The 18,965-nt window shown below is 40.9% G+C and overlaps 1 protein-coding gene across 4 annotated transcripts in view; it reads right to left on the bottom strand.

Annotated features, from left to right (window-relative positions):
- The window catches only part of SLC39A12 (solute carrier family 39 member 12), an 82,478-nt gene extending 80,273 nt beyond the window's left edge, over positions 1-2,205 (bottom strand). For all 4 annotated transcript variants that reach the window (XM_055296684.2, XM_055296685.2, XM_055296686.2 and 1 more), the window contains exons 1-2: positions 2,065-2,205; positions 497-843 (exon numbers count right to left, since the gene is read on the bottom strand). In XM_055296684.2, the coding sequence (XP_055152659.2) occupies positions 497-757 (261 nt within the window). In that variant the 5' untranslated portion in view covers positions 758-843; positions 2,065-2,205. The remainder of the gene's footprint in view (positions 1-496; positions 844-2,064) is intronic.
- Positions 2,206-18,965: the final 16,760 nt, after the last annotated feature.

Genomic DNA, 18,965 nt, shown 5'->3' with positions numbered 1-18,965 from the left:
CAGATTCCTCATCGTTAAGATGATTATCCAATCGTTAACTACCCGCCATGCATAATATTAGAAAATACAATGCCAGGAAAAAGTACTCAAAAATCCAGTGTTGGACAAATATCAGATCCCATTATGCTCCAGCAAACAAATAGCATCTAAAACTAGTCACGTGCAAGTGCACTGAAGGCTTTAAAAAAGATTAGTCAATCAGAAAAGAGGACTAAAAGTTCATGCTCACAGATAAATACCTCTAAATATGCAGAAGGGTTCTAGAAAGCCTTACAGAAACATCATCCTTTCAACAACAAAAATGTCCCTAGGTGCTATACATAGAATGCTGATTTGATGTATCCCAAATATGGAAATTATTTTACCAGAATGCATTGCCCTAATTGCATGTTGGAAGATTTGCCTGTGATTTTGCTTTACTGAAATAAATCCCTATAGAATCCATTGCTTTCTTTTTGACATGCCCTGATACCTGACCCCATTCTATTTCACTAACCAGATTGCAATCTCCTTGCATTCCGTTTCTCCTCCGTGGGCACCCAGTTTTCTCCAACAATGTTTTGATGAGGCTTCTTGAGTGGTTGTGGGGTGGGTGGTCACCAGCAGAGAGAACCTGTAGCAGGTCTGCCAGTTGGCCTGAACTCCCACGGTCTCTGCTGTCCTGGGCTGAGGGTTTGTCTGTCTCAGTAGAAAAAGCACGGCTGAGTAGAAGAAACAACGGCACCCAGGATACTGAAAGCTTTGTCCAGAAGCACATTTCCACGCTTCCTCCACCTTGAGTCTGTCTTGGATGGAGATGAGTGTGTTGCTGTTTATGGGGTAAACTTGTAACCGAAGGAATTTCTGTGGTAAAGGGGAAAAATAAAGCCTTCAATTATTGTGCCTGCAACATGTTTGAAAGGATTCATTAATTGGGTGGCTAAGCTGATTTGCAATGACAAGCTGTTTCTACACAGCACGGGGTCTGTAGGTAATTTCTAACTCCAAATGGCAGGAAAGTACCATGGCTGTAGACTTTCAAACTGCACAGCAGCCAAAAAGCTTGGTAGATTCTCTCTCCCTAAACTAAACATAGCGTCACATAAGTTTCTCCATTTACCAACAGGTGGTACGAGTTACAGGACCCAGGTTGGGAAACACCTTATGTTTATCCCATTATAAAGAACTCCAAGTGATTCATGGTCCTCAACCCTAAATAAAAAGAGAAAATAAATTCTACTAAATGACCAACATCATGTTGAGTTTAAAGGTTTTAGGCCAGGCGCAGTAGCTCACACCGGTAATCCCAGCACTTTGGGAGGCTGAGGCAGGCAGATCACGAGGTCAGGAGTTCGAGACCAGCCTGGCCAATATGGTGACACCCCGTCTCTACTAAAAATACAAAAATTAGCCAGGTATGGTGGCACGTGCCTGTAGTCCAGGCTACACAGGAGGCTGAGGCAGAAGAATTGCTTGAACCTGGGAGGCGGGGGTTGCAGTCAGCTGAGATCGTGCCACTGCACTCCAGCCTGGGCAACAGAGCAAGACTCTGCCTCAAAAAAAAAAAAACGAAAGAAGGAAAGAAAAAAAAGAGTTTTAGACAAGGAAAAGTACTAGAAGAAAATAGTAGTGTTCAGAAAACACAGGTCTGTTTTTTTTAGTTTATTAAACTAAACTAACCAATTTTTTTTAATTAAACTGAATGGAATAAATATTAAACTACTCTAGAATCAAGATTCTAGAGTAGGAAGCATCTTAGAAAAACAGAATTTCAAGACCTCAAGAACATGACACAGGCACTCACTCAGTGGTGACTGAAGGAGAGGGGGACGACTTTAGAGCCAATCAACTTCCTAGAAAAAATATTATCTTTCTGTTGATGGCTTAAGGCATGTAAAACGTTAAAAGCATCTCATGTCCGATCCTGGCCCAGAGATGAGCTGGTAAATGACTGTGGGCTAGTAACAAAGGTACTGGGATTACTTTTATGAGTTAAAAACAACAGCAACAACACTTTAAGGTTGTTATGTTAGCAATTTAACAGTGACAGAAGATGATGCAACCATTTCTAACCCCAGTGCTTACCTTCAGAAGAAAGATAAATGATTCTTTATCTGGAGCTCCACAGCCTTTTAAATCCTGGAGAGTATTTCACAGTTACAAAGTTCCCTGTTTTTAAAATTCTTTGACTGTGCACTGGGAGCTAGAGAGGATTATTTCAGCCCAGAAAAGTTTTCAGTTGCTATGGAGAGAGCTGCTCTGAAGGTAACAATGAAGGTGGATAAAAGGGAGAACTTTCTGTCTGGTAGATTTTCAAGGTAATCAAAAGAGTGTGGTTCATGAATTTAACTTTTTAGATCAACAATTAACCAATTTTCTTAGGCTCGCCTTCTGTCACTTGCCTTTCAAGGGACAGAATCTAGGTCAAAGGATTTCACCTCGCAGAATAGAAAGACTTTAGTGTTAGATGAAGATTTTTTCCTCTCCAGTTGATTCTGTAAAAACTGTTTCACTCAGGCTCAAACCAAGGATTTGTTGAAAAGATAGGCTCTTTGGAACCATATTTGTTTTGCAAGATGCAGAAGCCTAAAAGATTGAAGGCTTTCGTAATTAGATGCTTTCAGATGAAAAGTATTGGTTGAAGGAATGAAATTCTTACCAGGGATGTAGGTAGTATAAACGAGGGACTTTAATCAGCTGCACATATTGTGATCACCAGCATCGGTGGTAGTTCTTACATCAGATTCTTCATGCTCCACAAAACAAAACCTGTCAACAAATTATTAGTGAGTAAATGACTGAAGGAACAAAGTGGTTCATTTTCTAGGAGGTAAGAGAAGTTAAATCCTAAGATTTCAGAGTGGGCAGAATGCATACCCACAGTATAGGGATTTAAGTCAGCTGGTGGGCAGGTAGAGGAAATTTGAGATCAGGATGATTAGCCTCATCACTAATTGCATGTGAAACATGGGAACCACGCAGTAGGATATTCCCGAGAGAATGCTAGTAATGAGAGATGACAACAAGCTAGCAGCCCTCGATCATTCTTGGCGCCTCCTCAGCCTCAGCTTCCGCTCTTGCCGTGCTCAAGGAGCCCTTCAGCCTGTCGCTGCGCTGTGGGGGACCCTCTCTGGGGCTGGCCAAGGCCGGAGCCGGCTCCCTCTGCTTGCCGGGAGGTGTGGAGGGAGAGGCGTGGGCAGGAACTGGGGCTTGATCGGAGGCTGAATCCTGTGCGTGGACCAGAACATTGGCCACAATGGCCGGTCTCCATCTCTTTCTTGCTTGTCCTCTTTTCCTCTTGATTGTCTGGGACTAGCTCCCTCTAGGCTGCCAGAGTGCCCGGGCTAGGTGCTCGTGCTAGGTGCTGCAAAGTCCTGTGGCTAGTGCCAGTGAGAGGTGAAGCCAGCTGGGCTTCTGCGACCATGGGGACTTAGAGAACTTTTGTATCTAGCTAAAGGATTGTAAATGCACCAATCAGCACTCCTGTGTCTAGCTAAAGGTTTGTAAAAGCACCAATCAGCGCTCTGTGTCCAGCCAATCTGGTGGGGACTTGGAGAACGTTTGTGTCTAGCTAAAGGATTGTAAACACACCAGTCAGCACTCTGTGTCTAGCTAAAGGTTTATAAAAGCACCAATCAGTGCTCTGTGTCTAGCTAATCTGCTGGGGACTTGGAGAACTTTTGTGTCTAGCTAAAGGATTGTAAGCACACCAATCAGCACTCTGTCAAAATGGACCAATCAGCTCTCTGTAAAATGGACCAATCAGCAGGATGTGGGTGGGGTCAGATAAGGGAATAAAAGCAGGCCACCTGAGCCAACAGCAGCAACCAGCTCAGGTCGCCTTCCATGCTGTGAAGGTTTGTTCTTTCGCTCTTCGCAATCAATCTTGCTGCTGCTCACTCTTTGGGTCCATGCCACCTTTATGAGCTGTCACACTCACTGCGAAGGTCTGCAGCTTCACTCCTGAAGCCAGCAAGACCACGAACCCACCAGAAGGAACGAACAACTCCAGATGCGCCGCCTTTAAGAGCTGTAACACTTACCGCGAAGATCTGCAGCTTCACTCCTGAAGTCAGCGAGACCACAAACCCACCAGAAGGAAGAAACTCCAGACACATCTGAACATCTGAAGGAACAAACTCCAGACACACGATCTTTAAGAACTGTTAACACTCACCGCACGGGTCCACTGCTTCATTCTTGAAGTCAGTGAGACCAAAAACCCACCAATTCTGGACACGGTAACACTGATGGAAATACAAAAGGCAAATATTCCTAGAAAATTCCAGGTTTTTTTTTTTTTTTTTTTAGATGGAGTCTCACTCTTTCACCCAGGCATGAGTGCAGTGGTGTGATCTTAGCTCCCTGCAACCTCCACCTCCTGGGTTCAAGTGATTCTCCTGCCTCAGCCTCCTGAGTAGCTGGGATTACAGGCAGGTGCCACCACACCTGGCTAATTTTTTTGTATTTTTAGCAGAGACAAGGTTTCACCATTTAATGGTGGCCAGGCTGGTCTCGAACTCCTGACCTCAGGTGATCCGCCCACCTAGGCCTCCCAAAGTGCTGGGACTACAAGCGTGAGCCACTGCACCTAGCCAGGGCTTCTCTGTAATAAGCCCTCAGGGAACAGTTGGGCTTAACTAAACTGTCAAGGAAAGGGACTTGGCTTGTGTCTTGTGAGCTCTGTGCTGAGATTAACTGAAGTTAGAGTCTAGAATCAGCAGTTAAAGAGGGCAGCAGGGAGTTGGGACTGAAAGTCACGCCCTTTAAGCTGAGAGTCCAGTGGAGGCAGAGAAGCAAGGAGGGAGCAGGCTCAGGACCAGAGGAGCACCCGACCACAGCTCCCTGTGAGCTCCTCTCAGTGCCAGCTCTCATCCCCATGGGGACCACTTGAGCATCTTTTTTTTTTTTTTTTTTTTTTTTGAGACAGAGTTTTGCTCTTGTTGCCCAGGCTGGAGTGCAATGGTGCGATCTCGGCTCACCATAACCTCCACCTCCCAAGTTCAAGCAATTCACCTGCCTCAGCCTGCTGAGTATCTGGGATTACAGGCATGTGCTACCACAGCCAGCTAATTTGTTTGTATTTTTAGTAGAGATGGGGTTTCTCCATGTTAGCCAGGCAGGTCTCGATTGAGCATCGTTTATTAGCTGTGTCCCAGTCTCTAAGACTTGGAGATGAGATCACTAAGGAGAAATAGTCCAATCCCTATTCAGCAAGTTCTCTGGTCCCACTATCACCTACATTAACTTGAAAAAAAAAAGTCACACAAATTTAGAAAATAGACTTTATTTCTTACAAATGGGTTACAGCCTGCTAGGTGGCCACTCTGATAGGCTGGGAATCACAGCCTTGGCCATCCAGCATTTGCAGGCACTTCACAGAAGGAGGCACTGGGGCAGGAGATTTAGGCTCTGAATGTGTTGGCAAAACATACATATTCAATAGGTTACAGGAGGTGCTATGAATATTCATTAAAGGTCATCGTGATGCATGTATATTGAACATGCATGTAACACACAACCCATATTCACCTTGAGGTGGAGACTTAAAGTTTAAATGTATCACAATCAGGTCCTATATGTCAAAAGGTAAAGGAGACACACGAAGGTATTCAGTATGTAGTTTCTGAAAACCGGCTAGAACCAGTCCATGGCCAGTGGTCTCCAATCAGGAGAAAGTTACTGAAATCAGTCTGTTGTCCAATCAAAGCTGTAGTTCTGGCTGGTAGAATGGGGTGTCAGTCAGCGCCTGCAGGCTGAATGAGTTGTAATTGTTTTCATATTGCTTACCTCAAGGCCAGTGCTTGTTTAGCTGCTAGAGAAAAATAAAAACCTAGTGACAGTTAGAACATAGCTTAGAGTATGGCACTCAACCCTTGTATGGTATGGTCTTAGGACCTGTTCATAATATGGCATCTTATTGCCACAAAGAGTCCATTCCAGTCTTACGGTCTCTATTTTAATGTGAATGCTGGTCAGTGGTTGTGTCTAAACTGCAAAAGAGAGGAGGTACGACAAAGCATATCTGACCTTCCATCAGTCATAGCCAGGAACTCAGTTTTTAAGGTTTCTCTTCGGTCCCCTTGGCCGAGAGGGGATCCACTCACTCAACTGGATGGCTTAGGATTTTTAATTTACACCTGATACCTCCAAGTACCTGTCCTTTGCCCTTGTCCCTGCAATTACCCCCGCTTCCTGGCCCATCTCCAATGAGCAGATCCTGAAATTTGCTCAGGTCTCACTGGATAACCTGCCTTGTTGCTACAGGACTGGATCCTGATTCACTTTGACCAGTGCCCCCCTGGGAGAGTGGGGGCTTCTCCTCCTCAGCACCCAGCCTACCTCTTGTGGGGCCTTCTCTGGCAGTTGTATGAGGTCCCTCAACTATCATCTACCTCTAGGCCTGGCTTCTCCCCATATCTCCCTTTATGTTGTCATCTGCCCTCTTCTCAAAGGCATTAACCTTGCTAAATAATAATTATAATAATGCTTATTAACATTGATCATCTCTTATGTCTAGGCACTCTGATAAGTAACATTATATTTTCTCAGATAATAGCAATGAAACCTAGTGAACTTCTCATGGTACAATTCAGAAATGCCCAGGGTCACACAGCTAGTAGGTGCCACCAGAAATCCAGGTCTCTCTGCATCAATTCATGCTTGTACTACTAGGCAACTACCTGTTGCAATGGTACCCCATATTTTTATCTATAATCTAAGATTCTTTTTACAATGCTGTATGGATACACAAATGACTCAAACACTCATCAAAAAGGGAAATAACCTACTACATTTTAATTTTTGCATTCTCTCCAAAGCCTCTTCAGCCCAAAGTCTCAGAAAAAAATTAATTTCAAAAAATTGTAGAACTTTATTAGTCTAGCCAGTGGTCCTTCTGTTAATCATTTCAAAAAACAAGCTCCTGGATTTTTTAAGGGTTTTTCATGTCTCTGTCTCCTTCAGTTGTGCTCTGATCTTAGTTATTTCTTGTCTTCTGCTAGCTTTTGAGTATATTTGCACCTGCTTCTCTAGTTCTTTTAATTGTGATGTTAGGGTGTCAATTTTAGATCTTTCTAGCGTTCTGCTGTGGGCATTTAGTGCTATAAATTTCCCTCTTAACATTCCTTTAGCCATGTCCCAGAGATTCTTGTACATTGTCTCTTTGTTCTTATTAGTTTCAAATAACTTCTTTATTTCTGCCTTAATTTTGTTATTTACCCAGTAATCATTCAGGAGCAAGTTGTTTAATTTCCATGTAGTTGTGCAGTTTTGAGTGAGTTTCTTAATCCTGAGTTCTAATTTGATTGCACTGTGGTATAAGAGACTGTTTGTTATGATTTCCGTTCTTTTGCATTTGCTGAGGAGTGTTTTACTTCCAATTATGTGGTAAAGTTTAGAATACATGCTATGTGGCACTGAGAAGAATGTATATTCTGTTGATTTGGGGTGGAGAGTTCTGTAGATGTCTATTAGATCCACTTGGTCCAGAGCTGAGTTCAAGTCCTGAATATCCTTGTTAATTTTCTGTCGTGTTGCTCTGTCTAATATTGACACTAGGGTGTTAAAGTCTCACATTGTTATTCTGTGGGAGTCTGAGTCTCTTTGTATGTCTCTAAGAACTTGTTTTATGAATCTGGGTGCTCCTATATTGGGTGCATATATATTTGGGATAGTTTGCTCTTCTTGTTGCATTGATCCCTTTACAATTACGTAATGCCCTTCTTTGTCTTTTTTGATCTTTACTGGTTTAAAGTCTTTTTTATCAAAGACTAGGATTGTAACCCTTCCTTTCTTGCTTTCCATTTGCTTGGTAAATATTCTTCCACCCCTTTATTTTGAGCCTATGTGTGTCTTTGCACCTGAGATGGGTCTCCTGAATACAGCACATCAAAGGGTCTTGACTTTATCCAGAGAAGAAAAGAGAGAAGAATCAAACAGACACAATAAAAAATGATAAAGAGGATATCACCACTGATCCCACAGAAATACACACTACCATCAGAGAATAGTATAAACAGCTCTATGCAAATAAACTGGAACATCTAGAAGAAATGAATAAATTCCTGGACACACATACCCTGCCAAAACTAAACCAGGAAGATGTCAAATCCCTGAACAGACTGATAACAAGTTCTGAAATTGAGGCAGTAATAGCCTACCAACCAAAAAGAGCCCAAGACCAGACAGATTCACAGCCAAATTCTACCAGAGGTACAAAGAGGAGATGGTACCATTCCTTCTGAAACTATTCCAAACAATAGAAAAAGAGGGACTCCTCCCTAACTCATTTTATGAGGCCAGCATAATTTTGATACCAAAACCTGGCAGAGACACAGCAAAAAAAGAAAATTTCAGGCTAATATCCTTGAGGAACATCAATGTGAAAATCCTCAATAAAATACTGGCCAACCAAATCCAGCAGCACATCAAAAAGCTTATCCACCATGATCAAGTTGGCTTCATCCCTGGGATGCAAGGCTGGTTCAACATACGCAAATCAATAAACGTAATCCATCACATAAACAGAACAAAGGACAAAAACCACAGGATTATCTCAATAGATCCAGAAAAGGACTTCAATAAAATTCAACATCCCTTCATGCTAAAAACTCTCAATAAACAAGGTATTGAAGGAACGCATTCCAAAATAAGAGCTATTTACGACAAACCCACAGCCAATATCACAATGAATGGGCAAAAACTGGAAGCATTCCCTTTGAAAACCAGCACAAGACAAGGATGCCCTCTCTAACCATTCCTATTTAACATAGTATTGGAATTTCAGGCAAGGACAATCAGGCAAGAGAAAGAAATAAAGGGTATTCAAATAGGAAGAGAGGAAGTCAAGTTGTCTCTGTTTGCAGATGACATGATTGTATATTTAGAAAACCCCGTCATCTCAGTCCAAAAACTCCTTAAGCTGATAACCAACTTCAGCAAAGTCTCAGAATACAAAATCAATGTGCAAAAATCATAAGCATTCCTATACACCAAGAACAAACAGCCAAATGATGAGTGAACTCCCATTCACAATTGCTACAAAGAAAATGCCTAGGAATACAACTTACAAAGGACGTGAAGGACCTCATAAAAGAGAACCACAAACCACTGCTCAAGGAAATAATAGAGGACACAAACAAATGGAAAAACATTCCATGGTAATGGATAGGAAGAATCAATATCAATAATTTATAGATTCAATGCTATCCCCATCAAGCTGCCACTGATTTTCTTTGCAGAATTAGAAAAAAATTATTTAAATTTCATATGGAACGAAAAAAGAGCTCATGTAGCCAAGACAATCCTAAGCAAAAAGAACAAAGCTGGAGGCATCATGCTACCTGACTTCAAACTACACTACAAGGCTACAGCAACCAAAACAGCATGGTACTGGTACCAAAACAGAAATATAGGCCAATGGAACAGAATAAGACCTCAGAAATAACACCACACATCTACAACCATCTGATCTTTGACAAACCTGACAAAAACAAACAATGGGGAAAAGATTCCCTATTTAATAAATGGTACTGGGAAAATTGGCTAGCCATAGGCAGAAAACTGATGCTGGACTTACTACTTCTTTAAGCTTTTTTCTGAATAGATGCAGAATATTCAACTGAAAAGGCAGCTTCTAGATGTGGAACTAGTCTTGTATATCTTCTGTCTCTGTGATCGTTTCAAAATAATATTTTCATCAATTAAAAAATATCAGTTCTGAATGTAGCCCTTTGTCTTTGATTTGGAAGCTGATAAATATGATTAGACAAAAACTATAAATTTTATGTGCAACTCTCAAAAAATATTTTTCTTATGAAAGTCCTATATGATCACTAATAAAAGGCTGTAGAAAATATCTAAGAGTTTAAAGAAAGGCAATCTCTCCAGAGGTAACTGATATTATCTGTTATCATTTGGTTTCTCTCTCTTTGGTCCCTTGGCATATTTGGATTATATGTGTAATTTTGCAGTTTGTTTTTACTTTTTACAATATTATGTGATTCTTATTAAATATGGATTTTTCTTTTTCTTTTTTTTTTTTTGCTTTGAGTTGGAGTTTCACTTTTGTTGCCCAGGCTAGAGTGTAATGCCACAATCTCGGCTCACTGCAACCTCTTCCTCCTGGGTTCAAGAGATTCTCCTGCCTCAGCCTCTCAAGTAGCTGGGATTACAGGCGCCTGCCACCACGCCTGGCTAATGTTTTGTATTTTTAGTAGAGACGGGTTTCAGGCTGGTCTCCAATTCCTGACCTTAGGTGATCCACCGGCCTCAGCCTCCCAAAGTGCCAGGATTACAGGTGTGAGCCACCATGCCTGACCTTGGATCTGTTTTATTAATCATTGCAAAAGTTCACCTTTCGGAGAAGGAAAAGGAAAGGAGGGGTCTAGGCCTCGAGGATCATCCAACTCACCCTGTGAGCCCCTGGCTACCTATCCTTGGAGTTTTGGTTGAATGAAACCAATAAACTCCTATCCCCAAGAGATTGTTTTTATCAAGTTTTCTGTTGATTTGAGCCAAAGGCAAACACTCATAGAGCTTGAGACAATGATATGTCTTGTCATCTTGTTTCTTAAAGTGACAATTTCAAGCATAAAAGAGGCTGGTGGAAATGGAAAATTGGTATCAAGAGGCCTGGTGGGTGTGGGCACTTCATTTCATAGCTATTCTGAGTCACTCTGAGTGAATCACTGTGCACACAGGTGTATTCATGATATATTTCTGCATGGAAAATCGACAAAAACTTAGTCACTTACAATAAGTCAAGTGGATTATTTCATACTTTCTGTGGGTTAGAAGTCCAGGCACAGCTCAGCTGGGTCCTTTGCTTCTGGGTCTGTCACAAGACTGCAACCCAGGTATCAGCCAGGGCTGGCGTTTCTTCTGAAGGCTCAACTGGGGAAGGATCCCCTTTCATGCTCATGTGATTGATGACAATCTAATGTAATCTAATCATACAATGACATCCTATACTTTACTGGTCAGAAGTGAATTGCAGGCCCCACCCACACTTAAGGGGAAGAGACACCATATAGGCCTGAAGACCAGGAGGTAGAGATCACTGGGTGCCATAAGGTATCGAGGGTAAGGGTAGAAAATTATGAGTCAATATGACAATTTACATTCCAAAGCCTGTGTTTGTCACCTGTGCTCTCTTCAGGGGAGGTAGATGGAACTTCTAATGACATTTTCTTTATCTCCTAACTCACAGTCTAACCTTGTCTTTAAGTCACCCTTAATTAGCTACAAATATTACCAACCAAAAGACATCTTCAATGTTTGATATTGATTCAGAATCTTAAGTATTAGTGTAAAATACTGAACATTTTCTTTCTAAATTAGCCTTATTTACTTGATCCTAAAATTAAGAACTCTAATTTGATATTAAAGAATATTAAAGTACAGGACTATCAGATGTAGACTTTTACTCCAGTAACCAAAAACATTACTGTTTTCAGAAATTTTTTAGAAAAACAGAGGGATTATATTTAATACTATATCCTGCTTTTAAGATTTTGGTGTCAATTGACAGATGTATCAAAATTGTGTAACTCATGCTAAAATTCCTATCTGTTAAATAGCCCTTAATGATACTTTTTAAAACATGAACTCAGGGGAGGAGCCAAGATGGCAAAATAGGAACAGCTCCAGTCTACAGCTCCCAGCGTGAGCGACTCAGAAGACGGGTGATTTCTGCATTTCCAACTGAGGTACTGGGTTCATCTCACTGGGGAGTGCCAGAGAGTAGGTGCAAGACAGTGGGTGCAGCGCACTGTGCACGAGCTGAAAAAGGGCAAAGCATCACCTCACCTGGGAAGCGCAAAGGGTCAGGGAATTCCCTTTCCTAGTCAAAGAAAGGAGTGACAGACGGCACCTGGAAAATCGGGTCACTCCCACCCCAATACTGCGCTTTCCAACAGGCTTAAAAAATGGCACACCAGGAGATTATATCCCGCACCTGGCTCAGAGGGTCCTACGCCTATGGAGTCTTGCTCATTGCTAGCACAGCAGTCCGAGATCAAACTGCAAGGCGGCAGCAAGGCTGGGGGAGGGGCGCCGGCCATTGCCAAGTTAGTTGTTTGATTAGGTAAACAAAGTGGCCGGGAAGCTCAAACTGGGTGGAGCCCACCACAGCTCAAGGAGGCCTGCCTGCCTCTGTAGGCTCCACCTGTGGGGTCAGGGCACAGACAAACAAAAAGACAGCAGTAACCTCTGCAGACTTAAATGTCCCTCTCTGGCAGCTTTGAAGAGAGTAGTGGTTCTCCCAGCACGCAGCTTGAGATCTGAGATCGGGCAGACTGCCTCCTCAAGTGGGTCCCTGACTCCTGAGTAGCCTAACTGGGAGGCACCCCCCAGTAGGGGCAGAATGACACCTCACACGGCTGGGTACTCCTCTGAGACAAAACTTCCAGAGGAACAATCAGGCAGCAGCATTTGTGGTTCACCAATATCTGCTGTTCTGCAGCCACCACTGCTGAAATCCAGGCAAACAGAGTCTGGATTGGACCTCTAGCAAACTTCAACAGACCTGCAGCTGAGGGGCCTGTCTGTTAGAAGGAAAACTAAAAAACAGAAAGGACATCCACACCAAAAACCCATCTCTACATCACCATCATCAAAGACCAAAGGTAGATAAAACCACAAAGATGAGAAAAAAACAGAGCAGAAAAATTGGAAACTCTAAAAATCAGAGCACCTCTCCTCCTCCAAAGGAACGCAGCTCCTCACCAGCAACGGAACAAAGCTGGATGGAGAGTGACTTTGACGAGCTGAGAGAAGAAGGCTTCAGACGATCAAACTACTCTGAGCTACAGGAGGAAATTCGAGCAAATGGCAAAGAAGTTAAAAGCTTTGAAAAAAAAAAATTAGAAGAATGGATAACTAGAATAACTAATGCAGAGAAATCCTTAAAGGACCTGATGGAGCTGAAAACCAAGGCACGAGAGCTGCGTGATGAATGCAGAAGCCTCAGTAGCTGATGCGATCAACTGGAAGAAAGGATATCAGCGATGGAAGATGAAATGAATGAAATGAAGCGAGAAGAGAAGTTTAGAGAAAAAAGAATAAAAAGAAATGAACAAAGCCTCCAAGAAATTTGGGACTATGTGAAAAGACCAAATCTACGTCTGATTGGTGTACCTGAAAGTGACGGGGAGAATGGAACCAAGTTGGAAAACACTCTGCAGGTTATTATCCAGGAGAACTTCCCCAATCTAGCAAGGCAGGCCAACATTCAAATTCAGGAAATACAGAGAACGCCACAAAGATACTCCTCGAGAAGATAACTCCAAGACACATAATTGTCAGATTCACCAAAGTTGAAATGAAGGAAAAAATGTTAAGGGCAGCCAGACAGAAAGGTCGGGTTACCCACAAAGGGAAGCCCATCAGACTAACAGCTGATCTCTCAGCAGAAACTCTACAAGCCAGAAGAGAGTGGGGGCCAATATTCAACATTCTTAAAGAAAAGAATTTTCAACCCAGAATTTCATATCCAGCCAAACTAAGCTTCATAAGTGAAGGAGAAATAAAATACTTTACAGACAAGCAAATGCTGAGTGATTTTGTCACCACCAGGCCTGCCCTAAAAGAGCTCCTGAAGGAAGCACTAAACATGGAAAGGAACAACCGGTACCAGCCACTGCAAAAACATGCCAAATTGTAAAGACCATCAAGGCTAGGAAGAAACTGCATCAACTAACAAGCAAAATAACCAGCTAATATCGTAACGACAGCATCAAATCCACACATAACAATATTAACTTTAAATGTAAATGGGCTAAATGCTCCAATTAAAAGACACAGACTGGCAAATTGGATAAAGAGTCAAGACCCATCAGTGTGCTGTGTTCAGGAAACCCATCTCACCTGCAGAGACACACATAGGCTCAAAATAAAGGGATAGAGAAAGATCTACCAAGAAAATGGAAAACAAAAAAAAGACAGGGGTTGCAATCCTACTCTTGGATAAAACAGACTTTAAACCAACAAAGATCAAAAGAGACAAAGAAGGCCATTACATAATGGTAAAGGGATCAATTCAACAAAAAGAGCTAACTATCCTAAATAAATATGCACCCAATACAGGAGCACCCAGATTCATAAAGCCAGTCCTTACAGACCTACAAAGAGACTTAGACTCCAACACAACAATAATGGGAGACTTTAACACCCCACTGACAACATTAGACAGATCAACGAGACAGAAAGTTAACAAGGATACCCAGGAATTGAACTCAGCTCTGCACCAAGCAAACCTAATAGACATCTACAGAACTCTCCACCCCAAATCAACAGAATATACATTCTTCTCGGCACCACACCACACCTATTCCAAAATTGACCACATAGTTGGAAGTAAAGCACTCCTCAGCAAATGTAAAAGAAGAGAAATTAGAACAGTCTCTCAGACCACAGTGCAATCAAACTAGAACTCAGGATTAAGAAACTCACTCATAACCGCTCAACTACATGGAAACTGAACAACCTGCTCCTGAATGACTACTGGGTAAATAATGAAATGAAGGCAGAAATAAAGATGTTCTTTGAAACCAATGAGAACAAAGACACAACATACCAGAATCTCTGGGACACATTCAAAGCCGTGTGTAGAGCAAAATTTATAGCACTAAACGCCCACAAGAGAAAGCAGGAAAGATCTAAAATTGACACCCTAACATTACAATTAAAAGAACTAGAAAAGCAAGAGCAAACACATTCAAAAGCTAACAGAAGGCAACAAATAACTAAGATCAGAGCAGAACTGAAGGAAATAGATACATAAAAAACCCTTCAAAAAATTAACGAATCCAGGAGTTGGTTTTTTGAAAAGATCAACAAAATTGATAGACCACTAGCAAGACTAATAAAGAAGAAAAGAGAGAAGAATCAAATAGACGCAATAAAAAATGATAAAGGGGATATCACCACCGATCCCACAGGAATACAAACTACCATCAGAGAATACTACAAACACCTCTACGCAAATAAACTAGAAAATCTAGAAGAAATGGATAAATTCCTCGACACATACATCCTCTCAAGACTAAACCATGAAGAAGTTGAATCTCTGAATAGACAGTAACAGGCTCTGAAATTGAGACAATAATCAATAGCTTACCAACCAAAAAAAGTCCAGGACCTGATGGATTCACAGCTGAGTTCTACCAGAGGTACAAAGAGCTGGTACCAGAGCTGGTACCAATCCTTCTGAAACTATTCCAATCAATAGAAAAAGAGGAAATCCTCCCTAACTCTTTTTATGAGGCCAGCATCATCCTGATGCCAAAGCCTGGCAGAGACACAACCAAAAAAGGGAATTTTAGACCAATATCCCTGATGAACATTGATGCAAAAATCCTCAGTAAAATACTGGCAAACTGAATCCAGCAGCACATCAAAAAGCTTATCCGCCATGATCAAGTGGGCTTCATCCACGGGATGCAAGGCTGGTTCAGCATACACAAATCAATAAATGTAATCCAGCATATAAACAGAACCAAAGACAAAAACCACATGATTATCTCAATAGATGCAGAAAAGGCCTTTGACAAAATTCAACAACCTTCATGCTAAAAACTCTCAATAAATTAGATATTGATGGGACATATCTCAAAATAATAAGAGTGATCTATGACAAACCCACAGCCAATATCATACTGAATGGGCAAAAACTGGAAGCATTCCCTTTGAAAACGGGCACAAGACAGGGATGCCCTCTCTCACCACTCCTATTCAACATAGTGTTGGAAGTTCTGGCTAGGGCAATCAGGCAGGAGAAAGAAATAAAGGGCATTCAATTAGGAAAAGAGGAAGTCAAATTGTCCCTGTTTGCAGATGACATGATTGTATATCTAGAAAACCCCATCTTCTCAGCCCAAAATCTCCTCAAGCTGATAAGCAACTTCAGCAAAGTCTCAGGATACAAAATTAATGTATAAAAATCACAAGCATTCTTATACACCAATAACAGACAAACAGACAGCCAAATCATGAGTGAACTCCCATTCACAATTGATTCAAAGAGAATAAAATACCTAGGAATCCAACATACAAGGGATGTGAAGGACCTTTTCAAGAACTACAAACCACCGCTCCATGAAATAAAAGAGGATACAAACAAATGGAAGAACATTCCATGCTCATGGGTAGGAAGAATCAATATCATGAAAATGGCCATAGTGCCCAAGGTAATTTATAGATTCAATGCCATCCCCATCAAGCTACCAATGACTTTCTTCACAGAATTGGAAAAAACTACTTTAAAGTTCATATGGAACCAAAAAAGAGCCCGCATCACCAAGTCAATCCTAAGCCAAAAGAACAAAGCTGGAGGCATCATGCTACCTGACTTCAAACTATACTACAAGGCTACAGTAACCAAAACAGCATGGTACTGGTACCAAAACAGAGATATAGACCAATGGAACAGAATAGAGCCCTCAGAAATAATGCCACTTATCTACAACCATCTGATCTTTGACAAACCTGGCAAAAACAAGAAATGGGGAAAGGATTCCCTATTTAATAAATGGTGCTGGGAAAACTGGCTAGCCATATGTAGAAAGCTGAAACTGGATCCCTTCCTTATACCTTATACAAAAATTAATTCAAGATGGATTAAAGACTTAAATGTTAGACCTAAAACCATTAAAATCCTAGAAGAAAACTCAGGCAATACCATTCAGGACATAGGCATGGGAAAGGACTTCATGTCTAAAACACCAAAAGCAATGGCAACAAAAGCCAAAATTGACAAATGAGATCTAATTAAACTAAAGAGCTTCTGCACAGCAAAAGAAACTACCATCAGAGTGAACAGGCAACCTACAGAATGGGAGAAAATTTTTGCAACCTACTCATCTGACAAAGGGCTAATATCCAGAATCTACAATGAACTCAAACAAATTTACAAGAAAAAAACAAACAACCCCATCAAAAAGTGGGTGAAGGATATGAACAGACACTTCTCAAAAGAAGACATTTATGCAGCCAAAAGACACATGAAAAAATGCTCATCATCACTGGCCATCAGAGAAATGCAGATCAAAACCACAATGAGATACCATCTCACACCAGTTAGAATGGTGATCCTTAAAAAGTCAGGAAACAGCAGGTGCTGGAGAGGATGTGGAGAAATAGGAGCACTTTTACACTGTTGGTGGGACTGTAAACTAGTTCAACCACTGTGGAAGTCAGTGTGGCAATTCCTCAGGGATCTAAAACTAGAAATACCATTTGACCCAGACATCCCATTACTGGGTATATACCCAAAGGACTATAAATCATGCTGCTATAAAGACACATGCACATGTTTATTGCGGCACTATTCACAATAGCAAAGACTTGGAACCAACCTAAATGTCCAACAACGATAGACTGGATTAAGAAAATGTGGCACATATACACCATGGAATACTATGCAGCCACAAAAAAGGATGAGTTCATGTCCTTTGTAGGGACATGGATGGAACTGGAAACTATCATTCTCAGCAAACTATCACAAGGACAAAAAACCAAACACCACATGTTCTCACTCATAGGTGGGAATTGAACAATGAGAACACATGGACACAGGAAGGGGAACATCACACACCGGGGACTGTTGTGGGGTAGGGGGAGGGGAGAGGGATAGCATTAGGAGATATATCTAATGCTAAATGACGAGTTAATGGGTACAGCACACCAACATGGCACATGTATACATATGTAACAAACCTGCATGTTGTGCACATGTACCCTAACATTTAAAGTATAATAATGATAAAATAAAATAAACCATGAACTCAATTATTTCCAAGAAATAATAATTTGATGTTATTTATGTGGATTGAACTAATGGCATTGACAGCATTCTACCAAATAAATTGTTCAATGATTATTCAATGTATTTTAGTCTCGGTATAAAAAGGGATCATTCCAATATTTAATTATTAGCACAACATATAATAAAATGTAAAGCATTTATGCATAATACACAGATTAAAACTATGTAAAATATATTCATGGCAAAAACATTGGGTATCAATAACGTATTATAGTAACCCACAGGTGGTAGGAATATTGGTGATTTTTCCTTCTGTCTTTTATATTTTCCAAATTCTACTGAAAACTTGTATAATTTAGTACAGCCAGGAAAAAAATCATTGTCTTAGTCTATTTTGTGCTGCTATAACAGAATACCACGGATTGGTAATTTAAAAACAACAGAACTTTATTTGGGTCATGGTTCTGGAGGTTGGGAAGTCTGAGTTTGAGGGTCTGCATCTGGTGAAGCCCTTCTTGCTGCATCATGACATGGCAGAAGGCATCACATGGTGTAAGAGCATGAGAGCAAGAGGGTTGACCTTGCTTTTATAATAAACCCACTCCCATGAAAGTGACATTTATTCAGGAGGGCAGAGCCCTTATAATCTGCTTACCTATTAAAGGTCCTACCTCTCAACACTATTGCATTGGCAATTAAGTTTTCAACACATAAATATTGGGGGACACATTCAGACTGTAGAAATAATTTTTAAAAGATAGTTATCCAAAATCAATGGTATTTATTTGCCTAATTTGTTTTAGCACCAAAACTCTTCTTTTAAAAGACTTCTTGAAAAGAACTCTAATATGTAAATTTGAAAACAATTATTGTGTCCTGGTAAGTATTTTATTTTGTAGAACTCCACAAAAACGACTGGGCCAGAGGGTTTCTAAAGTTCCTTAAAACAGGCTGTACGAATTCTGTGCTCCATAATATTTTGTTTTTAATCCTACTTGTCCGATGGTGTAACTTATATATTCATATCTATATCTCACTCATTATTGGGGCATGGGTCTCAGGCATCATCGTGTCCCCTGGAATCTAGTACTGTATTTTATGGCTAGTAAGTATCCATGAATCAGAAATAATGGCCACTATCAGTTAATTGTAATATAGACACTTAACTCCATTAGACATAGACTATTACCAGGTTTTTTTTGTTTTTTTGTTTTGCTTT

This window comes from Symphalangus syndactylus, chromosome 10, assembly GCF_028878055.3.
Source record: "Symphalangus syndactylus isolate Jambi chromosome 10, NHGRI_mSymSyn1-v2.1_pri, whole genome shotgun sequence".
NCBI lineage: Eukaryota > Metazoa > Chordata > Mammalia > Primates > Hylobatidae > Symphalangus > Symphalangus syndactylus.
This window is presented reverse-complemented; position numbering and strand designations above follow the sequence as displayed.